The sequence below is a fragment of the Ursus arctos genome, unplaced genomic scaffold, assembly GCF_023065955.2.
Source record: "Ursus arctos isolate Adak ecotype North America unplaced genomic scaffold, UrsArc2.0 scaffold_5, whole genome shotgun sequence".
NCBI lineage: Eukaryota > Metazoa > Chordata > Mammalia > Carnivora > Ursidae > Ursus > Ursus arctos.
Window position 1 is genome coordinate 26383050 of NW_026623067.1, and position 24927 is coordinate 26407976.

Here is a 24927-nt window from a genome sequence, read left to right on the forward strand (position 1 = left end):
GCCTCTGCAGGGGTTGGTCCTTCTGCCTGGTACTCTGCTTCCCATGTCTGGCTCCTCCTTCTCGGTCACGTCTCTGTTCAAAGGTCACCTCTTCAGAGAAGCCTTCACAAACCACCACGCATTCTCTCACCAAGTTATTCTTTATGACAACTTGGTTCTTCCTTTAAAGCTTTGATCACTCTCAGAAGTAACCTTTGCATTTATTCACTTGTTTATCCTGCGTCTTTCTCCCTAGCAGGTGAGCTCTATTAGCATACAGCATTCTTCTGGCCTGTTCGCAATTATATTCCTATTTCCTAAAATATTTAATTTGTGCTTGATAAATAGTAGCTGAAGAAGAATATAAATCCTTCTGGCCCGGAGGATCGCTTTGAGCAGAAACAGGATGAGTTTAACTGAGATACACGGGTACATACATAAGACCGCTCGCCCTGACTCTGCTGGCCAAATACAGCAAAGCGATTTTCACCAGAGTCACACGCACCGCAGTTGCGCTGCCATTCACAGCTGTGATTTGGCTGAAGCCTAAGTCACGTCCAAGGGCACCCTAGAGATCTGTGATGGTCCCTGGAGGATTCAGGCCAATAAGCCAATTAATGGGCTATAATGCTGCATAAATGCCATATTTGGGTCTGAGACATTATCATCTGGTGCTAGCATTATTTAAACAAATGCTACACACACTCACAACAATGGTTTGAAATTTTCCGAAGAGATGAGTGGCACAGCAGGACTAGATGGCAAAATAATTTTACATATTATCACAACTTCAGATATAAGCAAAATGGGAATCATTTTGCTCTAATTATTTTAGATCATCACCGTGCAGAAGTGATCACAGCCAAATGGAGATTGCTTATCCAAAATATGAAAGGGTGCTGCAGAATTATGTGGCATATGTGAGCATTGTAAAGCCAGAGGCATAAGAAGAGGAGATGAAGAAGGGAGGCTAGAGGGCAAGGAAACAGAAGTTTCCAGAAGAAATTGATAATTGGCACGCATTGTGCCAAAAATAGAAATGACTTGCTCTGGGAGGCAATGACATCATACTGTGTAGTCTGTTATAAACAGGATGCCACCAGCAGCCCCGGGTCCCTGGGCCCTGCTTCACTGGGCTCTTATGGGGCCCCCAGCCCTGCAGCTGGTACAGTGGTTGGCGTCTGACCCCCTCTCTGCTGGCCTGTTGTTGGACCCCAGGTTTCCGAAGCTTTGAATAATCACTTCCAGCAGAAGGACTGGATCAGGGGACAAAAGGTGCCAGCGTACTATGTAAGAGCCCCAACTGGAACCCTGGACCAAAGAGGAGACTCTGATGAATACTAGGAATAAGGATAATGAATCTGTTTTGATCCTTGGAGATGCTTAAAGGAATATATACAGAGAAAGCAAATTCACAGCCACATCCTCAAAATGGGACATTAAAAAAAAAATCGGCGTCCCTCAGAGGTAGAGTAAGGATATGAGTGTGAGGACCTTCCCCACCCCCACCGCCGAGCAGGGTGTGGGGTAAGGGTCGCAGTGAAACAGGGAGTACGTGCAGGATGGTGGACAGAAGAGGCAGTCTCACCAGGGCCACCTACTGCCAAAAAGGATCCCAAATAGATAGGATGGGACCTTGTGGACAGGAGGCACCGCCTAGCAATGACTGGATCTGGAATCTCTCAGAGCTCCACTGGAGGCAGTGGCCTAGGTCCCTGCGCTGCAGTATTTGCTGATAGCTCTGTATTTTTGTTCGAATCTCCCTGTCCTCAAATTTCAAAGGCAACTTTCAAAAGCCCCCCCAGCAGGCAAGCCATTGGATGGTTCCACGTGCACACTGTCTAAGCCGTGCATGATTTTCACGATTTCAGACATCTCCTTCCCAAGCCTCCTCACGTCTAGATTAGAGAGTCTCCCTCTTTCTGTCCAGGACAACCCAGCCACCTGTTTTTATTGCTTCCCTGGACTTTGGGGCTATCCTTCATTGGGTACAGGGCCCTGACTATCAGAATGCTAGGCAGAGCATGGTGGTATTGGCTGGCATTACGTCTCTTGTTTATGGACCGTTTTGCTACAAAGCTCACAGAGCTGTCTTCAGGGAAGACACTCTTAAGGGGCAGGGACAACAGTTCAAATGACATGGGTCATGCCATCAAGGACTGGCATTTATAGCAGGGCAAGCAGGAGTCTGGCTGGATGAGCACAGTTGCTGTCTGTGGGAAAGCTCCACTCCAGTTGGGAGACACACAGACATTTTTAGCTTGAGTGATCCGGAGACATGTGCCCCCAATATGTCCCCATGCAGAAGCAAGCCAAGCATGGAAGCACTTGAGTTAATAACCAGCCCGGTCCCGCAGATGTGCATGACTGAATCCCTAGCTCTCCCCTCAAGACTAGCAAATCATATGCACTGGGTGGCACCCACAGAATTATGTGGCCTCCTCAAGAAAGAGGGAATATGCGGCGATGTGTTGAGAAATTTCCCTTACTTCTCACGTGGAAAACATTTTAAGGGTGCAGGAGACACTTTTGGAAACCTTACATGTTCCCTTGCTGTTTACATACCTGTCTTTCCAGATCAGGGGTCCCTGACTAAGGTTCAGGGCTTCGTGAGCCCTCTGAGACTGTATTTGAACACTAGACGTCTGCGCCTTTCAGGGGAGAGAGTTCAAGCTTTTATCAGATTCTCAAACAGATCTGAGGGGGAAGAAGCACTGTCCTAGAACATTTCCTTAAATCGTCTTGAGACACTGCTTGGTCCGGGTCAACTTTCTGAGCTTTGAAAAATTTAAGAATGTGGACAGTAGTAGGATTTGACTGCCTCTGAGAATCCATCAAAACCTTAGATGCTGGTTTAAAAAAAAAAAATTAACCGAGGGCACACAAAATGTGATATTTAAAAAATTAATTGTATGGCTGCAGGGCAGCAGAGTCACGAAAGCAACCAAGTTAAATTAATGGGCTTAAAGGAGGAAAAGGACTCATACTGAGCAAAGATAGAAAGCATTCAGACAATATAAAAACATTAATGTACACATGATTTCCATACAATAAGAGAGAAAAAACGAACAGGGTTTCAGCTCATAAACTGTGATAGGGAAGGGGCAAAACCTGGAGGAAAAAGAGCCATTGACATCTCTGGACCGGAGTCCTCCTTTCTAAAACAGAGATGGCTGCAGGCACAAACAGAACGTTCCAGGCTCTAAAACAGGGGCGCAGGGCAAGCAGTCAGTCAGTGATGACTAGTAGGAGAGGCATATTAAGGAGGATATCGGGAAGGGATCAAGAATACATAAAAGAATAGCCAGGAAGATGAAGATACATTTTCTGCAAAATCTGACACCAGACCTTGCAAACGTTAGGCTAAGTGAAGGAAGCCGATCACAAAGGACCACATGCTGTAGGGTTCCATTTATAGGCAAAGCCACAGAGATATAAAACAGATGAGTGGTTGCCCAGGGCGGGAGGTGGCAGCGGCGAGGACCGCGGAGTGAAGGCTGAAGTAGGCTTCTTTTTCAGGGATGAAAATGTCCTACGATGGATGGTGGTGATGGTCACACACCTCTGTGAATATGCTGTCACCGAACTGTACGCTTTAAGTGGGGGGGGGGAATCTTTATGGCACATGAATTAAATCTCAATAAAGCCGCACAAAATCTGAGGCTGGAAAAGCCCATTGGTAAAAATACTTTGAAGTGTCTTGTAGATTCCGCTGAAGAATGCTTCCATCGGGCGTGAACTTTGGTTTGGTCTTCCTTTTGCCTTGCCACATCTTCATCTAATTGGGGTATTTTTCAGGTATGTATCTGTCAGGTATGTCTTCCAAAGAGCTGAAAATGTGTGTATTTTGGTGTGTGGATGACTTCTGGATTTCAACGTAGATTTTAAGCAGGTAAATTGGTGTTTAGAAAAACATTAGAGCGATTTTATTCCTCCCATCTCTCATGCCAGCTCCCACTTTTCATGCAAAGATTTAGCCTTTGGACATAGGAAAATAGGGGCGGAGGCATTATTTTCTAGGATGGTAGATATTTTCCCTTCACCTCTGAATTTCTGCTGTTACTGATTCTTCCCAGATAAAAGTCCTGAAATGCCTATAAATTCTATTTTACAATGTTCCTGCTGCAACCACTTGCCAGCATTTCATATATAATACCATATTAGCGATTTTCCCTCTGAGCCCAAAAAGATTCTGAACCTCACCATTTATTCCAACCTCCTGTTTCTAATGGCATTGCTGGAGGTGAAGCAATGATCAAGCCATGAGTAGAAAATATTTCCTTTTCTTCTTTTAACCTGAGCTCAATCTTCACAGGCAGACCTTTTTACATTTTCATAAGTGGCGTACCTAAGAATTAAAATCCATTTTTCAGGAAACTAAAAGCTTCAGGTGAGTCTTCTCTCTCCCTCACATTATACACATGCAGTCCTAACTTTCCTCTCACACATCCATTGCAGGGCAAATCTATCCCTCTCTGTAATAATGGGTTGCAAAGGAAAGTTGTATCAGACGATATCACAGGGTCCTAGCTGAAAGCACGCAGGCAGCTGGCTCATGAGGCCCAGAAATACACAGTTGGTGAAAAATGAAGGAGGGAACCCAAGCCACCAGACCCGACAGGGTCTTTCTTATCTTTCCCCAAACTTGCTGCACCTGTCACGAAAGGGAAGCAAAGAAAGGAGGCAATTACACAAATAATTCAAGGGAAAAGCCAGTGTTTTCCTTCATGTGTTGCAAAACCAGTTTTACCAACCTGAATGATCTGGAGGACCGTCTTTAAAGAAGTTTACCTCACCAATGCAGACAGCCACATTGTGAGTGACTGGCCTCCACAACGGTTCACGAAAGGAGGGAAAAGGCTCTTAACACCGTTGCGTTCACCGGACTTTCTAACGACATCTCTCCCTGAGGGGGAATCTCGGAAGAAATTGGTGACCAAATGACTCAGTAAAATGAAGACTTGAATCTGGAGGAGTAACCAGATGAGAAGAAACAAAGGGTGGGTAACGTCCTTGGAAGTGAAGAACGACCTCTCCAGCTCCGAACGCACTGTAAGGAAGAGCTTGGACTGCCTGGGACTAGAGGGGGAAAGAGGCACAGAGAAGCCATGCCATTCCACTCACTCTCAATCTGACCTAGCTCAAGTCTGTGTGTGGTTTTTTTTTAATAGACATTATTTTTTTATTTTTTAAGATTATTTATTTATTTATTTGAGAGAGAGAAAGCACGTAGGAGAGAGCACGAGAGAGAGAGCATGAGAGAGAGCGAGCATGAGTTGGGGGAGGAGGGGCAGAAGAAGAGGTAGAGGGAGAAGCAGACTCCCCACTGAGCAGGGAGCCTGACACAGGGCTCAATTCCAAGACCCTGGGATCAACACCTGAGCCGAAAGCAGATGCTTAACCGACGGAGCCACCCAGGACCCCAAACAGACTTTATTTTTTAGAGCAATTTTAGGTTCATAGCAAAATTGAGTTCCCAATATGTCCCCTGCCCCCACACCTGCAGAGGCTCCCCCATTCTCAGCACCCCCACCAGAGTGGTGCATTTGTTAGTCGATGCACCCACACTGACACCTCATCAGTGGCCAGGGTCCAGAGTTTACGTTAGGGTTCGCTCTTAGTATTGTACATTTTACGGGTTTGCACAAATGCAAAATGACATGTATCTACCATTGTTCAGAGTGGGTTCTCTGCCTTAAAAATCCTGTGCTCTGCCCATTCATTCTCCCACTCCCTTAGCAGCTTTAGGTTTAACAGGCAAATTCAATGTCAAGAGGAGGTCAGGGCTTTAATCATCAGTACATCTAGTCTCTTAGGAAGGCTGGCCACGGGTGGAGAAGCCCTTGGCTTCTCTCTCTCGTGCCCTCTCTTGTGTGCACTGTCTCTCTCAAATAAATAAATAAATAAATCTAAAAAAAATAATCTGATGGTGCACATCCCATGTCAACGAGCAAGTGAAAAGAAGTACTTTTGGGGCACCTGGGTGGCTCAGTCGGTTAAGTGTCTGCCTTTGGCTCAGGTCATGATCTCAGGGTCCTGGGATTCAGTCCCACATCAGGCTCCCTGCTCAGTGGGGAGTCTGCTTCTCCCTCTTCCTCTGCCTGCTGCTCCCTCTGCTTGTGCTCTCTCTCTGTGTCAAATAAATAAATAAAAAAGAAAAGAAAAGAAAAAAAAGGAAAAGGAAAGAGAAGAGGAGAGGAGAGGAGAGAAAAGAGAAGAGAAGAGAAGAGAAGAGAGGAGAGGAGAGGAGAAGAGAAGAGAAGAGAAGAGAAGAGAAGAGAAGAGAAGAGAAGAGAAGTACTTTCGAGGCAGGACGGAAGAAGCCAGGTATGGTGGGGACATCGAGGAGTCATGGAGACCTGGATTCTCCTGGCTTCTCCACCTACTAGCCCTGTGACGGAAAGCACTTAAGATCTCTGCAGAGTAATTTACCATCTCAAAGCCTCAGCTTTTTTTTTTTTTTTTTTAAGATTTTATTTATTTATTTGACAGAGAGACAGCCAGTGAGAGAGGGAACACAAGCAGGGGGAGTGGGAGAGGAAGAAGCAGGGTCCCAGCTGAGGAGCCTGATGCGGGGCTCGATCCCATAACGTGGGGATCACGCCCTGAGACGAAGTTAGACGCTTAACGACTGAGCCACCCAGGCGCCCCTCAAAGCCTCAGCTTCTTTACCTACAAAACGGATACTATCCATATGAGGATAGAGACATGGGAATCAGATGGTCACATGAGCAGTGTAGCACGCCACAGTTCCCCTTTGCCTGGGAGGTGGGTAAATAACTTAAGGAGAAAAAAAACTTTGGGATGTGAAATCTTGAGGACACAAATAGGTGGACTCAGAATGAAATTAATGAATGCCCCTGGATTTGGGGGTCACGTCAAGATCTGTGCCTCTTCTGAAAAATGAAGTTTCTCGTGTCGACAGGCACATAGCAGGGATTCACTCTGTGAACGAACAGCCACTGATCTCCCACTGCCTAAGTGAAGATACTTCTCGGCAGTGCTCGTTCAAAAACAACTGTTCATTAGGCAGCATTTAACTGCAATCATTTCACACCATTATTTGTTTAATAATGTGTATTCTTTTTCTGGAGTGGAAAGTGTCAGCTATTGACGCAAAACCGAAGAGGCAAGAGAAGGGTGGGCGGAAGCCCCCAGTGGGGGGCCGTGTGCAGCGTCTAGAACTCTGCATCTGAAATTTGCGCCAGGGCATCTGCAATCAACGTCTCCCTTCTTTTCCACCTGACACGTTGTGCCTGCACAGGGCAGTTCCGTGAGCTAACTGCGCCTTGTTGTTTTGGCAGGACTTAGGGAAAGATGATTACCAGCTTTAGTCATCCGGTGACACAGCAACTCCCCTTTACAAAGCTCTCCCGCCAGCTGCCCGGGGACAGATTCACCTCCACTATCGGCACCCCCAACTCCCACATAATAGCCTCTAATTGCCTGCCTTTCAAAGAAGTGGACCTCTTGGTGGCCAGTGCAAGCCGCACTATTTGTTCTTACATTGGGAGTTAGCTAAGAGGGGGCCGGAATCTTGCAGGATTATCAGTCTCATTTTGTTTACTTCCTCTTATTCTTGGCCCAGATATGCTTGAGGAAAACCTGGCTCCGTTTTCTCCTGTATTTGAGAACACCTGAGGGTGAATTAGTGAAGACTACAGCTGTTTCGAAAGGTCCGTTGCTCACAAGATGCTAAGGTTTGTTAGTTCTAGGTGGTGGAGAGACACCTGTTTGACACATTATTCCTCATCCTCCTTTGTATTTTTAATTTTTTTTTTTTTTAAGATTTTATGTATTTATTTGAAAGAAAGCAAGGCGGGGGGAGGAGCAGAGGGACAGCAGACAAGTAGACTCCACGCTGAGTGCAGAGCCCGATGCGGAGCTCGATCCCTCGTCCCTGGATTATGACCTGAGCCGAAATCAAGAGTTGGATGCTTAACCGACTGAGCCACCCAGGTGCTCCCTCCTTTGTATTTTTAAAAATAATGAATGAAAATCACAAGTCGGGTGAAGCGACTCTTGGCGTTTTGCATCTTTGTGTCCTCCGTGAGCCAGTGGAAGGGAGCAGCTGCGGGACCGCTGAAGGTCCTCTTCAGAACATGGATTCTAATTTGTATTTCAACCCAAGTTCACTGCAAGGATCCGTACGATTTAAAATAATAGAGTCTGGTCATGTAATTCTTTGTATGCATGGAACTGGATTTTCCCTCCAAATTAATCCCTTACCCACAGTGGATGGGCTGAAAACACAGGCACCGAGCAGTTAGCTCCCTCCCGTCTGGCACGACCATGTGAGCACTTCGGTTGGCTTGCTTTTTTAATGAAGCGATTTTTAATAAAGCAAGCTGTGAATTTAATAGACACCTTAAAACAGCTTCTTTGTAACTGAGCTTTAAGTAACGAAGCAACTGCCAAATTAGCCACCAGAACCAAGACGAAAATTCAAGACTGAACAACTATAGGGTGGAGGCTCTCAGGCCTGAGGTCAGCAAGGATGGTGCCCTTGCGGCCTGTCCAGAGACCTTACCCGAGGTTTAGGAAGTGTCTGGCCAACACTAAGCGGAGCTGTAAGTGCCAGGTACGGAACTGCTGTTGTTTCAGCCCCGTCCATGCTGGTGCACCGTCCCTTCGTGGTTCATTTGCCTTGTGATTCTGAACCAGCCGTTCCAGCTCACTTGTGATGTGGGAACAGTAGGAGGGAGATGTGTAGGTTCAGTCTATACTAACCTGAAAGAAAGATGCTGGTAGGAAAAAAGGTGCTTGTACTATCAGGAAACTCTGACGGGTGGAAGAAATCACCCAATTTTGCAATCCCAAATGTAAATGGCCAGCAGATAATACAACAGGGTGAAGGGTGCTGGGTGGGTATAAGCAAGAGGCAAGGCCTGGATGAACTGGGAGAGCTTATCCTTCCTACAGGCATTCCAATTCCTGTAAAAAAAAGAGTGTTGGGACGCCTGGGTGGCTCAGTCGGTTAAGAGTCTGCCTTTGGCTCAGGTCATGGTTCCAAGGTCCTGGGACTGAGCCCCATGGTCGGAGGGGCTCCCTGCTGGCTCCCTGCTGAGCGGGCAGCCTGCTCCCTCATGCGCTTTCTTGCTCTCAAATATATAGACAAAATCTTTAAAAAACATAAAATTAAATTTTCAAAAAAAATGTTGAAGCAAAAAGCACATCTGTGTGCATCAGTGAGCCAGCCGGTTTGTGAGCTCTGCCTTACATGGCTGGTGAGGAGCTAATGCATACAGAGGAGAAATGACTTGCCCAAGTTCTCAGTGCAGGCCGTGGGCGGCCAGCCCAGGGTGGCATACACTACAGTTACAGGCCAGTGGCCAGGGTACGGATGTTAAGTCCTACTTGGCTAAGTCACGGGCTGGATTTCACTGAGTGGGAGGGCCTCCTTTCTCGTATCTCCAACATACACACGAGGTTCCTCAGCACGCTCCCCTTTCTTCATCTTCCATGCTGCAAGTCCTTCCTCTGCCTTGTGAGGCCTCAGCCTCCCCTGGAGCGGGTCAGACAGCTGCCTCCGGTTAGGAGGGACCAGGAAGCCTGGGGGCAGAGCGGGAGGAACCCGTGCTGACCCGCCCTGAGCTCAGGTGGAGGCGGTTAGCCCGGGAGTGAGAGTGAGAAGTGGGAGCTCCTGGCGGTTTCAGCCAAAGCCCTCCCATCCCACTCCGCAGACGCCACGGTGTGACCTCGTCGTCCCTGGTGTCCCTTCGGAACAGGACCCGGAGTAGGAGGAAGAAGCCGAGAGCAGTGCATGAGCCTTTCTTCTTTCTCGCCAAGGGAGTCCGCCTCACGGAGCCACGGTAAACCTGTGTCTTCATCTCCCGAATGTTTAATACGAGTTTTTCTCTCCAGGACCACGGTGCCGTGTTTGTGTAGTGCTGGGATTCCTAAAAGCTTGGCAGAGGCTAGCTGGGCTGGAGGCTTTCCGATTCGACCCCCTCCGCCCTACTCCCAACCACACTTTTCTAACTTGGGCCAGCGGTTTCCTGCAGAGGCCTGGCGTGTGTTTTCCTTACCGCCTGGCGTGCCTATGGGGCTGTAATCCCTGCCCTTCCGCCAAACCTGACTGAGCACCGGCCAGGGAGTGGGAGCCAGGTTGGGTCAGAATCTCGTTGTGTGCTGTGTGGCGCAAAGCTGTGTCGCTGGTGTGTCTCCTGGAAGACCTTGTCCGGCCGGGTCTGGCTTGAACCGTAAGGCCATGGTGCCACCTTCTGAGATTTATAACCACAGGCCCAAAGGACGGCATACGGTTTGCGGTTGGGGGAGGGGAGGCTCTCTGTTCGTGCGTGGACTTAAAGAGCTGGTGCTTCTGCAGTGCCTGTCACGTGTGTGATCCCGGTCCCGCCCCCTTCCTTGCTAGGCTCGCTCGTGAGCTGGCGTGAGGAGGGGAGCTTGCCTGCCTGCCTTCGAAGAGTGGCGTGGGCAGTGCGCACGCCTGGGAAGCTCCTCGAATGCCTTTATGTCCCCTGCGGTATCATTCCCTAATTACCCCGATGCTACAAGGGCTCGCTGATGGGAATTTGCCTGCTCCGAAACCCAAAGCTCATGTTTTTACTTAAACGGATATATTAAAAAGCAAACCCAACCCCAACCCACTGTAAGAAGAGCCAAGCAATGTCGCCACCTTAAGCCTGATACATACTTATTAAGAGGGTTTGAGGGAAGTCTTAAATCTATTAAATAGCAAATGCCGAGGTACAAAGTGGTTTCTCCACGGCCGTTCAGCTCCGCTTCCTGCTGCGGGGCCCGAGATTACTCTGAATCCAGGGCACACTTTAGAAACATTTTCCTTTAGTGACTTAAAAATATGTATCTATCATAAATAAAAAGTTTAGGGAAAAATAAACCCTTAAGCCTCCTCTCTCTAGCTTTACATCCCATTATTCTGAGTAACTGATACGTGTGAAAACATTCTCAGTTTCAGTTTCGCTCAACCTCTGAGTCTCAGGGAACAGCTTTTAAATTGTTCCTCCCATTCTTATCAGTCAGCTGGGTCTGTGTAAAGGAACTAGGAATATGGAAACCTAATCACTCCCTCTATGAAAAATCACCACGTCTCCCTGATCAGAGGAAGAGCAGATCCTAGGAAGCCTTTCTTCGCCTCAGATTTGCACCATTTCCTGGCTCTTTCGTTTTCATCAGGATGGTGCTGAACTGATGTATTACTTTGTAAGTCTCCGGGCGAGGGTGGGTGTTGCTGATACATGTCCTAGGAAAGCCCAGTGCCAGATACTCCTATCAGTGGAAACTCATGTTGCCAGCACGCTGCTTGCACATAATAAGATGGGTTTCCTTGGCAAACCGCTCCATCAGATACGTGATCACCACGGTAGGTGGGAGGCAAGGCACACGTTTTGGGGAACACATCATGGTACTTTTATTGGCTTTCTGTATTTTTCCCTTTGTTGTAAAAGAATGGTATCAGAGTTCAATTTACAGAGAGATGAGGAAAACTGAAAATGAGCAGGAAGGAGCCCATAAAACCACCCAGGCTGGTCATTCAGCCAATCCTTTTATGGTTAGTGGATGTCTATTTCCTGCGTTCTACCAGGTCATTATTCTTGGGGATAATTTATCTGACAAATTGCCACTGGGTAAATTTTCCATCATCAGTGAAAAAGACGTCGCCTTCAGAGGAGAGAAGTGCTGTCCGTGGAGGTGTGAGATGTATGCACGTTGGATCAGCTCTTCCTTTTTGCTCCGTACAGTGTGGATGCTTCCCTTTCAAGCTTTGCCTGATCGACACAGACCTGAAGAGATTTACATAAGCCGGACTAGAGGAAATTCACCCACATCTGAATAAACCAGATGATCACAATGTAGCTCTCTTGGGTTGAAACTAGCTCTTGTTACACTGGCTGACTTAGCAGCGGAAAAAAAAAAAGTAAACAATAAAAAAAATTTAGGATCTAGAATTGGCCACGAATTTACCAGAGGACACTACATGATTTAGTCTGCCCATGGAGGGAGGGAGGTTAGTAGATAGGCACACACACAATCATCTTATCGAGGTATAGATCGCATAGCGAAGAATGTCCTCATTCTTAAGTGTGGAATGTATTTTTTGAAAGTATTTATAGAGACTAAGGATATCATGGAGAGCCCCTAGCTCACGCTCCCCCCTACTGCAGCCCTGAGAAACTGAGCTGTATGTCTCACAGATGGGCACTGGTTAAGTGAGGACGTGATGGCCAGGTTGGAGGCGCTAATACAAACCAGCCCACCGATTTGGCCATTATAAGTCGAAACTTGTAGGCAGAAACCCTGGGTTTCTGTGAAAAATGAACAGCTGCTGGCCTCAGACAATGCAGGAAAAGAAGGGAAAGGGCGGTGTTTTCCGAACAGCGGTGGAGATCAGGAGGAGGAGGGCTATGTTGAATTAAGGACTGGGGGAGTTTCCTGAACAGTGGGAGTTTGAGGTGTGACAGTGATTCCGACCAACGTTAACACCTGGGTGCTGACAAATAACATTTATAAATGACTTTTTCAACCACTTCCTCTAGCAAACAAGAAGCTGTTATTATCACATTGATTTTGAAATTCAATGTTATAGAATTTTCTTGCTTTAATGAGAAGGCAGATCCAACTGGTGGATACAGTAATGATTAGAGCAATTGAAAGAGTGCAAATGAGAAATAAAGTAACAATACTCCCGATGCTTAACCCAAATAGGCGGGTTTTGCTGATTTTCCAAAAATGATGCATGGTTATCTCGAGATAAAAATATGAAGCAAAGCTCAGTGTGGATAAACCTGCCCTTTGGTAAGAGTGGAAGAGTCAATTAGAAATGTCATTTGTTGAGAAATCTGCCTGCACCTGGTTCTCATTTGTCCTCCAGCTGAGAAACCAAAGACAACTTCTTTTTATTGCTTGTGGTCAAACAGCAAGTTCATTTCGCCATGGGATGATCAAACGGCCAGCCTCCCCCGGCTTGAGAAGGTTTGCCTTTCACTTTCAACTTGTTCAATCATCATTAACTCTGAAAAATGTCACATTCCATTTGTGCAATGAAAATTTCACCACTGGTGACCGTTTGGGTGAAGTTTTTGTAGGCAAGGCCCTAAATCTTACAGAGCACCTCACACATTCTCAAGGTCATTTGCCACGATTCCTCGTGTAATGACGGCTGCCTAAGATCCCAGAGTTTATGGCCAAGCTTAGTTAGGCAGTTTTGAGGAACCTCTGTGTGTGGGTGCATGTTTTCCTCTCCGAGATGCAAGGGGTTCACCGGGTGATTCGACACCAGCTAGTTAGCTGGGCAAAACCAACATGTGTGCATGTGAGCACACACGCATGTGCGTGCGCGCGCACACACACACACACACACACACACACACTGGGGTTTTTACCAAGCGAAAATAAGAGTCTTCTTTACTGGGGAGGTTAACAGTAAAGACCACTGGATTGTAGGCCTTTTGAAACAGTGTTGTGTTTTTGTGTTTTGTTTTATTTTTACTCTGGGAAGCTAGCTTCCCGGGAGAAGGTGCAATATCAACTTGGGGAGGTTCCAGAAATTTCTGGAAAGGAGAACTAGGCTTCTTTTTAACTTTTGGCTTTGGGCTTGAGAAACCTTCACCTCCCTTGTTTATCGTTTAATTATACCTACCCCCCCCGCCCCCACCTCTGCAGAGAAGTTCTGAAATGTAAATCCCAGGGAATGTGGCATGGGGCCAGATCCCTGATGGGCACTCTGCAAATAGGAATTTCTGATAGTGGAATTCAAGCAGCAAGACCACTAAGTTAAGAGGTCACTCAATCTGGAGTCTTAAAGCAGAGGGTGTGTTGAGGCAAGTCAAATAAATTTTATGCTATTTGGCAAGTAAGTCGTAGCTAAAACAGGCCCAAGTTTACAGGTCCTGATTAAATTTTCAAGGTCAAACTGGAGAGCAGGTGTATGTAGAGCTCTCCAGAGCCTTAAGTGCCGAGGCGCAAACGTCCTGTTTTAAATAGTCTCCAAGAAGGGCGTCTTGATTTCTAGCTTTAGTTTAATGCCAAAGTTCTGCTGGGTCAGCTGCTGAAAGAAGGGGGAGGGTTATCAGCGGGTCTGGATTAGAGGCCCGTAATTTTGGTTTCGGGTCTCTTTCAATTAGCTCTGGCTCATAATATATTAGAACACTTATTGTTGCTCACATCCAGTTTTTAATTGACTAGTCGAACTTGAGGGTAGGAAAGAGGGCATAATAGTCTAATGATATTTTCCACTGCTTCTAGCTAATATAGGACGAGACCCTTGGTTTAAAGTAGAAATGTGCGGCTCCTAAAATATGACAGTGTCCTGCCATTTTAATGGCTGGGTTGAAATGCCTGCCTTTAAAGAAAAGAGATTCCAATTCTAGGTTATTAGCTGAAAAAACCTTGTGTAGAATTTCCTAAGAGAGATTTTTTTTTTTAAAAATTCAAACACTTGGATATGTACTTGGTATTCTAAGTGCTTTAGAAATCTTACCTCATTTAAGCTTCATAGTAATTTCAAGAGGTAAAATTACTTACCTAAGGTCATGGAACTTATTCAAAGCCCGGAAGTCTGAGTCGGCATCCGTTACACTGTGCACCTCCATTTTTTCACAGTGACCTCTCAAGCTATCAACCCAAATGCCCACTTACCTGTTGCTTCAAATTGGGCAGATGGTATGCAAAGAGAAAGTGTTGGGTCTTTTTGTTCCGCTTCGCAGGGATGGGAAAAGGGAGAGCAGCTCTGTCAACTTCCCCGCTCTCCTCTCACTGACTTGCCCTCTCCTGTCTCCTCATGGAGATCACCTTTCTACTGCTGGCTCCGGAGTGAGCGTGTGAGCTGTTTCTGTCTGTGTGTCTCACACGCACACATGCACACAACACACTCACACTCACACTGCTACGGCTGTGCTTCACTGAGCTGCAACGGGTTTGTGATCCGGGCATAAAAGCAGACATCATTTGCTCATTAGAGCTAAGTTTTCAGGACATGCCCCAATTACTGACCTCCACTAACGGCCTGGGTTTGCGCTCGACTGCAAACCTGAAGTGGCAGAGTTCACAGTAGCTGGTGTTTGAGGACGACAGCCAGTGCTCCAGGCAGCTCCGATGAATTGTCCCCAAGGTCCCCGTGCATTCGCAGGGGGAGAGCAAGTCCTCTTGGCTGCTGCCCTCATGGCAGATCCTGCACATCGGCCGGTCATTGAAGGGGCTGCAAGAGAAGGAGGGGCATCTGCCAGTCACCAGGCTGGAAACCGTCACCAAGAGGATGGTCCTCCGGCTCCGTGTCCTTCAGACCTTCCCCAGCGGCAACTGCTCAAACAGACACCTGCTTTAAGACCCTAGATGTACACTCTGTGTACATGGCAGTGGGGGCTGGGGTCCTTGGGTACCTCCTTTTGCCAATATAAAGAAGGAGGGGGTGGCCCAGGGCCGAAAGTGGGTGAAAGTGAGCAGCACCTTATTTTGTCTTGGACGCAGATGCTGTTCAGGCAAACTGCCAATCAAAAAATCAGAACTATCCTCACCGTTAAAAACGGAAATTGTTTTGAAATGACATCAACTGCAGTTTCTAGGCAAATCGTGTCTTTTGAACCAAACCAGGACACTTTCAAATACTCAGAGGTTCTTTTCATTTCTGCTTTCATTAGGGTGGGAGAGTGAGGGGAGGCAAGTTAACTGGCGGCCAGCTCTCGAGCCATAACACAGAAGTGCTGTCTGAGCCAGAGCGCTGAGCTGAGGGGCAGGGGATCCTTCGAGCTTCCCGAGGATGCTCTCTGGGCTGCTAAGGATACTAAGCCGAATGCAAATGACAAGTCTGTCCTACAGAGACAACCTCAGTCTGGAGCTCTGCCATTAATCTGGAAAAAGAAAAACCAGCCCTGCACGTTCCATGAAGGCACACGGCGTAGTGGTTCATGGGCAGGCTCTGGAGTTCCGCTGCCTGGGCTTGAACCCCAGCTCTGCTGCCTACCAGTTGGCTAATGTGGTGCAAGTAATGTCATCTCTCTGCACTTTAGTTCCCTCCTCTCTAAAATAGGTGCAAGGAGTGGTGCCTTCCTCAGAGATGATGTGAGGATGAGAAAAGGTCGTCCAAATCCGAAGCTTAGAATAAGGACCAGCATGTAGTAAATGTGGGACTATTTTCACTTGTAGGGAAACACAGGTCAGGGAAAATCAAATGATGTAGTGCTCATCAGGGATGTTAGTGGCCAATGAAGGGCTCAAACGAAGATGGTCTCCGCTCCCTGTGCGTACTGTGTCTTGTGAGAGGGCCGTTCCTTTCTGATCGATATCATCTTATATCGCTTCTCATATTGTCCTTTATTGGGCATTTGGTTTTACACTATGTGATCACTGTATGTGCCCGCCTGAGGACCTGCCTCTCTACCTGCCCCCGCCCAACCGGGACGCATTGCTCTCTACCTGTCCCCGCCCGACCCCGACCCATCGCTCTCTACCTGCCCCCGCCTGACCTGGACCCATCGCTCTCTTTGACACCATCTATTTGCCAAATGGAAACAGCCATGGAAGCACTGCTGTTGCCCAAGGGCCTTTCTGGGATGATCCTGGGAATGAGTGAAGGCTGAACAGGGATTAAAAGAAGAGAAGACTTCCTACTTGGCCAGAAGTGGGACCCACTCTTGCTCAAAGCTGGGAGAAGGAAGCTGAAGGAGTTGATTTTTTTCTCTGACTGTTCCTGGCTCCTTCATTCCTACTGAGCCAAATGGATGTGAAAGTCAAAAATCATCTGGTTTACATGACCACGTGATAGGAGAACATGTGAGAACACCCGACACACACACCCACCCACCCACCCTCGCTCACAGGTCTACCTCATCTTAGCTCTGTACCCTGTTCTTCCTGACTAAACAGGGTGTCTGAAGGCTGACGGGTGCACACGCAGTGACCTGTCTCAGTTCACAGAAGAGCTATGATGCTCATTGCCTTGTCATATTCTGAGTCCTAACCAATTGTTACAAGCTTTTCAAGAGGTGGGAAAATATATACCGATGTTTTTCTACTCTATCCCTTGGCGAGCACTGCACAGTGGGCAGTAGAAGATGCATGGGCAGCGTGTACAAGATGCTTGAGGGTTGAGTCCATGTCTGGCGGCCACCGTGTCCAGGCTGGGACGACAGAAAATGCTCTGGTGCTGCCAACAGTCCTGCTGCAGGTGCTTGGGCGCCTGTCTCTCTGCTGTAGGGTTTGGCTGACTCCCTCAGACCAAGGTGAGCCACTAGTGTGACTGGCCTAGAGCTTCTGGGTCAGAAGCGGTGCTGGTATCAGAGGACAGGTCCAGTGTTGATAGACATTGTACTTTCATCGATCAGAGTTATCCCTACCTATACTGACAGAAAGTTGGAGAAGCCAAGGAGCACGTATTGGCCAGGGAGCCTGTGCGTCTCAATCTGCCGTTGGGTAGCAACAGCACAAGAGAGACCTCCAGGGACAAAGTGCTGGCCTGGGTGAGCCATCTCTAGGCTGTTTAGAACCTTTGGCCTTGCTTTGGTTCCTCATTCAGGGGAGACGAGCTGTGGCGGTGTGAACAAAAGTACCTCGAAGGGCAGGGTGTGTTGGGAAGGATCAGGAGTGGGGGGCCCATGGGGCACAAAGGAGGGGGCCACAGAAGAGACCCCCACAGGGGGACGTGCCAGAGAAGAGATCACCTGGGAAGAAGGCCCGGGGGGTGCTCCCACCAGGCGGTGCTGATTGGCACAAGCACCAAGACTGTCCCTTCAGAAGTTGTGCCCACAAGTTCAATCACTTTGGCTCTGTCATCTGAAATCAAGAGCCTCCTTCCTTCCATCCTAACAAAGGGCTACCTCTGTGAGCGCCTGGCGACAAGAGTGTAATTACCATAGCGATGTCCACATAACAAATGTAAAGAAAGCGACCCTGTGTCTCGTGGGATCTTTCCCTGCCTGGCTCTCTCTGCAAGTGTGACTTGAAGTGGAAAACTCAACAAGGTGAATTTTAGCTTTCTGCCCCATCGCTATAGAAACGGTGCCGCGAGAACTTGGGTGGCACCTCCTCTCACCTGACACAAAGACCTGAGCGCTAATTACGTTCCCTCTGGCAGTTTCCATCTGACGGAGTCCTCCGGATCAATTACAGATTCAATTATTTTAATAACGGTACTACCTCTGGGTGGCAAGAGTCCGCACCACTGTTGACAGCAGCTGCCCGTCCTTGGCCGAAACTTGCATGACATACTGCGGCTGCCCATTCACTAGGCTGCCACAATCCTCCACCGTCTTCACCACGGGCGCAGCCGAGCTGGTGCAGTCTGGCAGCACTTCGGGCAGGTGACTGCAGCGGCTGGTTGTCATGGTAACAGACAGCAATTACTCTGCTAATGGCTTCCACATTCATACAGGATTTCCATCTAGGAGAGATCACAAAACAGTTTACTTGGGCAGGATAGTTAACAGAAAATGGGGGAATTACAGGCCACCCACATCATCATGTCATTATTTAATACAAATAACAGGGGGAGCCTAGACGTGGCGCGTTATCTTGTTACCATGTAAGGCACGCACGCACGCGTGCACGCACACACACAGCCCGCGAGAGACAGTGGACGTGCTTATGAGCGAGACAGCGAGCGTGTCGGTGTACATAAACATTTAGGAGCCCTGCTCTTGGGGGGGGGGGGTGCGATGGCTCTGGAGCCAGATCTGAAGAGGAGATATGCAGTTCTCCTGCCCTGTTGCCAGAGAAGCATAAGTCTTTGTTGACACTCTCTCAAAGTTACTAGAATCATTATTAAAACCGTTCGCAACTCTTTTTTCTTGTAAGCAATTTAGTCTCCATTCAGCTTCATTCTGAGAAGCTAAGATTAAAAACCAAGGGAAAGGGGGGGGGGAAAGACGCTGGCCAAGTAGGAGCTTCTAGGACAATATTGGCCAGAATGGATCAATGAACGTCCACCTTTCTGACTGTTGCCATATCAGTGTCCCATGATACAATTATCTACTTAATATATCTTGACAATTAGCTTCCTTTAAAAACTTAACCTATTTTAGCCTTGTCTTCAGTAGTTATTCATGGAAAGTGATTAGTTGGATGAGCCCGTTACATTTTTTCTTAATGGACATCACAATCAAAACACTAGAATTGAGTCTTTGGTGGTGTAATACTGTGTTATCATAGAGGATCACACAGGAGAATGCAAGAAATGAGGATGGATGGGACCTCCACTGCCTGTTAAAAGCAATCCATTCCCTGACACACAGCCTGTCACATAGCCTGCAAGGAATTCTGTCCCTGATCGGGGTGGTGTGGGCTTGAACTGGACCTCAGATTCAAAGCATTCGGACCCACTGGTGTGTGGACCCACTGCTTCCAGTAATAAGTCTGCTTGTGATGCAAGAAAGATAGAGGTCTTAACAGAAACTCGAAGGAGTTGCATCGCACTTTTAGACATACAGCTGTTTCTGCCCAGCCTGCTTACGTCAAGCTCCACGGAGCCCAACTCGGCCTGGACGCTGTAGAGAGACGCAGGACTGGTTGATAGACTGAATTCACATCAGTAAGCAGACTGGATGCTAAGGCCCCAAATTGAAGTAAATCCACCCCAAACCCCAGGAGGATTTTTGGAATTCCTCAAAGGATTGTCTTCTAGCTCTTTCTCCTAGGTATTATATAGTACTTGACCTCTGTGGGTCTGGAAAACAGGATCTTCCCGACTTCCAGAACAATGTGCATCAACTGGACATTCTTAGGATGAGAACACAGTGTTTGCAGATGAACTTGAACTGACGCCCTCCCTCCCAGCATGCACATGTCCGGGAGGCCTAACCATTGGAGACAGTTGGACGGGAAGGGAATCCCCTCCTTGCTGCTGTGGTGTCTGGCTGGCCTCGCTCTAGCATGTTCCCGTTCCTGTCCTTGGCTGCCACAAAGCCTCTCCGCGTTTGTGGTCTGCTCTCTGCCGGGACACCTTTGGAACCTGGCTATGGGGCAGGGGTTATGGACACCAGCCCTGGTCTGAGGCCTGACGTGGGGACAGAGGCAGAATTGCCTCTGCTGTGTCATTGTCACGATTGTGGTGGGCTTCTCAACCACCAGGCAGGAAGCATTCAAGGATGCTATTGGATAATTAGCTAGTTTAGTTTTGTTTTTCAAATAAGATTTGTTGCCTTTCTTTCTTTCTTTTTTTTTTTTTACATTGCCAAAGCCAGAAATGTATGTTAGAGAAAGTACAGGAAAGTACAAGGAAAACAACACAACTCACTCATAATCCCACCACTCGGATAACCAAAGTAAACTTTCGGGATGGATGTCTTTCTAATTTTTGGCATAGTTGACAGGGTGGAGTTGATTTGTCACAGATGCCAATTTTTTTTTTTTTTTAATAACTGAGTTGTGGTAGCTCTCAGGCCACAGAACAAAAGGATGTTCAAAGTCCAGCTTCTAAAACTGTGTCTGATACCCCTCCCCTGGCCTGCTCTTATAAAACCCCATTGACATGATTTTAAATTCTCATAATGCCTCCCAGTCACCAAGTGTAACTTCCTGGCACCGCTCTCTTGCTTCACAAGGCAGCCATAGATTAAGAGCCAGGGGTGTGCTGGCAGGAAAAGCAGACACAGTGACCTTCTTGCCGCATGGAATCATTATGTCTGGATGCACTCTGAGAGTCTATTTTCGGGTTTTGCATAACTTCAGCTCACAGGACCAAATGCTCCTCCCTGTGCTCGATGGAACGGGACGGAGGCGGAGGAAGGATGCATAGAGGGAGAAAAGGAGACCAGGGCTATCAGGAGTTAGACTACCCTAGTGAAGGGCCGTCACTCAGGCACACGATGTCCTCAAGTTCAGTCGCTTATAACCCAGATTAAGTTCTCATCAAAGGAAGCAGTTCTAAATGCATGACCTAAATCTGCAATAAAATGCCCTTAAGACAATTCTAGAAGTAGGGTCCCCATTAAACTTATTTTATATCTGTAATTTCACTTCTGGGTGATATACTTCATTTCATTTCTCTCCTCAAAGGCAAAAGGGATAGCGGTGGCCACCTGATCGGTTTGTTCCCTTCACAGTGGGTGCCGGGCACAGAGTAGGGCTCGAAGCAACAGAAGGCTCCCCTACCTTGCCTCCTCCTCTTGGGCCATCTCTTCAGAGCCCTGAACCCCACTTGGGACCTGCCTGATGGGACACTCCAGTCTAACACTCACTGAAGAACAGACCGGCGTATTCACTGACCGCCATGCACCCTGAGATACCAAGACTGGCACGCCCGTGATGGGTTCCCATGCTTCTAAGAGACCCTGTCTTGAATTGCAAATGGGGTGGGAAGGGTAACTAGAGCATCGGCCCTTGAGGCTGTGGTGGGAAGGGCTGAGTTGGTTCCGACCCCACAAGAGTGGGTCTCATCAATCCTCAGGTGGAGGAGGAGAGATGGGAGCGCGCGCTCCCCATTCTCAGTCAGGAGGCCTGGACTGGGCCTGGGGCAGCAGTGGGCCTCTGCAGGACGCGTGCGCCAATTGGCATGCATGTGTTGCACCTGGGGCAGCGACAAATGGCCCGCTGCATTTTCCTGTCTCCTTCAGAGCCACCTGGGAAAACAGCAGGCTGTTGCTGTGGATGCTAGAAAGAGCTGAGCTGTCGGTTTGCAGCCTAACTGGGCTTCCACTGATCTTCCTGCAAAATTTCAAGCACCATTCCACTGCTTTCTTATCAACACTGCTGCTCTTGTGGGAGAGTATCTTCCTAGTTCACCCAAGAATTCGGCTCTTGGGGATTTCTCAGGACAAAAACACCATGCCGGTGGGGGGTGGCGTGTCTCTGTAAACTTGCACATCAGATTGCACCAGTAGGACAGGTCCTTTGTTGGCCAGGCTTCACTCCTCGTCTAATTGCTTTCTCAGGCTGCGAATAAAACAGGATTTGGCACTGGCCAAATCCAGCTGCACACAGTGAAAAGGGTGGCGCTAGTTGGAGGATAGGGAGACAGCAAAAGAGGAGGGAGTGGCTCCATGAAAGAAAGCCTGATGAGACCATTGTTAAGATACAAAAGCCCTGTCTGTTACACTGTGACCCCTTTAAAGGACAGAGTACAGGTTTTACCAAAGCAAGGACTCAACCAGCCTGCAGCTAATCGTTGCCGTGTTTCTGAACAGTCTGCCTTGGGTCAGTGATTTTCATGGGAACATCGCTGGCACCATGAGGATGCGTCCAGAGGATGTGGGGAGGGGAAGGAGGGGGGCTCTTTTCACCTCCCCTGGCCCCAGTAGCCACTGAAACCTCCCTGAGGATCGCAGAGTTAGGGGAGAAAGCTCAGTTCTCAGAGGCAGGCCCCCCAAGCCGGCACCTTGGCTCAGCACTCACCGGGGTCAGTCACTCAGCGTCTCAGCCGTGGCTGAGATTTCTCGCATATTAGGAATGAAGGTATTAATACTTCCCGAGCCACTTGGTCTGTTGGGTTGTTGGTGAGGCCTCAAATAATACATGTGAACATGCTTTGGGAACTGGACAGAGCCACAGGCAGAGAATTACTGTCCCATTAACCTTCCTTCCCGCTCTTTCTGTAGGCTGAGCTGCACCTCGCTTCTGTCTTCAAAAACCGTCTCGCCCATGGCTGGTGAGCTGCTGCCACGCTGTACTTCTGGATCATGCTTGAGCTCTGACCTTGAACCACTCCGTCCCATTGGCAGGTAGCACGCAGGCACCTTCTTCCCTGTACGTCTCCTTCTCCTCGTGCTCCCCAGCCCTGTCTGTTCAGATCCCTAAATACAGGGTTTCACTTGTCTGTGAAAATGTTTAGTGAAGGGACATGGTGAGAACCTGCTATTAGGCTGGAGATCCCTGGGTCTATATGTTACAGCTGCCACTGTGATCTCAGCTTATCTAGCACATGATAAATATACTGGAAAATAAAATGCAAGCCACGCCCAAGTGCCTTTTCAGGCCTGTTTCCATCAGAACTGTACTTTCAGTGACAGTCAACTTTAATCTCTTAGAATTAGGACAACAAGGCTGTTTCGGGGAGGAATCTGTTAAGCTTGTATCTCTGTTGGGCGGGGTACAAATGACCATAGGGATTAAAGGTAAAAATCAGAGTTTAAGGGTATGTGTGTTAGCGGCACTGAGCAGGCCCCAAGCCTGGGGGGGGGGGCAGTGTGCGGCAAGTATGGACCTCCAAATTCGACCCTCATAATTCCAGAGATTTTTAAGAAGTAGGCTCCTCAGGTCTCAGTAGTTCTAGAAGGGTCCTCTGTCACCCCCACAATCAAAGTTGGTCAACAAAGCAAATCCAAGAAGCAAATTTATTCATTCTTTCATCCACTCCAAGAAATTTTTTTTTTTTTTTTAAAGAAATTACTGGATATTCCTTTAAGGTTTCTGATGGCGCAGAGTCCAGCCATTTCAAGTCTAGTTTTACATTTCCCGAGAAATGTTCCGCAGACCCTCTTAGGGGCTGCAGAGCCACAAGGACACGGCACCTTTCCACCAGCCATCGTGCCCTTGCTTACTTAGGGGACACTGCCCTAAATTTGGGGGAATGGCTAGATGTCGTTCCCCTCCCACAGAGTTGCACATCATTAACACTGGTCCAGGATTCAGAAGCCTGACCTCAGTTTTACATGAGCAAATCTGCTTCAGGAAGCATCTCTAAAATGTCCCTTAGCCTTCTTAGAGGGGCTGCATACGCAGGGAGCAAGGCCTCCTCAGTGAGACCCATGAATGGGCAGTCCACATCGGTGGTTGAAACGAGGGGGAAAAAAAAGCAATAATGGCCTGTCCAGGAACTTTCCCCTCTGAGGGAGACTTTTAGCCTCTGAATTCTAAGAACAGTCTCTGAGAATAGGAATGCTCTTTGATAGAACATTTCCCTGGCTTTCGAGGCATGTTATAAGCAGACAGTGCCCTGCATGCCTGATGAACTGACCTGGAGTTTCCTGAATGTGCACAGAAAATGAGGCAGGTGGGAAATCACACACTGACCTTCCTTTTCCAATGAAAATGGAGCAAATGACTAATTTCAAAACCATTAACATGTAAAAGTGGCATATTTCTTCTGAGAACAGGGCACAAAGGCTCTCCAAGGAGATTGCTGGGACATGATTACCAGCAACATTTAAGTTTTCAAAAACACGCCAAGGAGGCTATTCACTAGGAGTGTGTAGCGGGAAAGGAGCTGCTTCATTAAACTTAAATAGTCTCGGCAGGGCTGTGCTTACAGACCCACGCTACCAAATTACACGTTTCTTTTCTGGATGCTTCACTGACCTCATTATGTGGAGTGGAGAGTCTGTCATTCCAAATAAAGTGACCATCCAGGTCTTTATAAACATGTCCGTCAGGCGCTTCATGAGGCTGCAGACCGCAGCCCTGGTGGGCCCGATGGATTAAAAAAAAAAAAAAAACCCAAAAATACAACTTGCCTTTTTGTTTTCTCATTATTCTCCACTTATGTGTGCACTGTCACACTTGCAGAGCCGAGGAAGCAGGCGGAATGCTTGTTTCTGAGCATGAAGGAGGTTTTGATTTGGGGGGTAAAGACATTTTCTTGAGGAATGTGTAAACACCAGTGATGAACCAAGGGGGAAAAATCCAGACTAGCATAAGGCACACTGGATCTGCAGAGTTCCAATCACACAGTGTACTTTTTGAAAGTGAGAGCCAGAGTTATTTATCATTTCCCATCCGCGTTATTATTTTTGATTCTCAGCCACAAGAAGCACCAGAAGTATCAGACTAATCTTTTTTTTTTTCATTTAAAATTACTAATTTTCTCTTCAGGCAGGTAAAATCCTCTAGTTCTGCTGAAGGCAAATCAAGTAACAATTATCGTGTTTATACATATTTTTTCCCCTCAAGAAGTACTCATAAAATTAATTCGGATTTTGGAGGCTATCCATTTTTTCATTTAATTTTAATTATATAGATGAAAATGGCAATTAAAAAATCCCACAACCACCCTGTGCATTCAAAGACAGCGACAGCTGAATTACACTTATAAATAACAACGGGCTC

The 24927-nt window shown here is 47.6% G+C and overlaps 1 protein-coding gene across 1 annotated transcript in view; it reads right to left on the bottom strand.

Annotated features, from left to right (window-relative positions):
• MARCHF3 (membrane associated ring-CH-type finger 3) overlaps nt 1-24927 on the bottom strand; it is a 135611-nt gene that overhangs the window by 16731 nt on the left and 93953 nt on the right. The window contains exons 2-3 of the mRNA XM_026507869.4: nt 18088-18331; nt 14950-15154 (exon numbers count right to left, since the gene is read on the bottom strand). Coding sequence (XP_026363654.1) covers nt 14950-15154; nt 18088-18275 — 393 coding nt within the window. The 5' untranslated portion in view covers nt 18276-18331. The remainder of the gene's footprint in view (nt 1-14949; nt 15155-18087; nt 18332-24927) is intronic.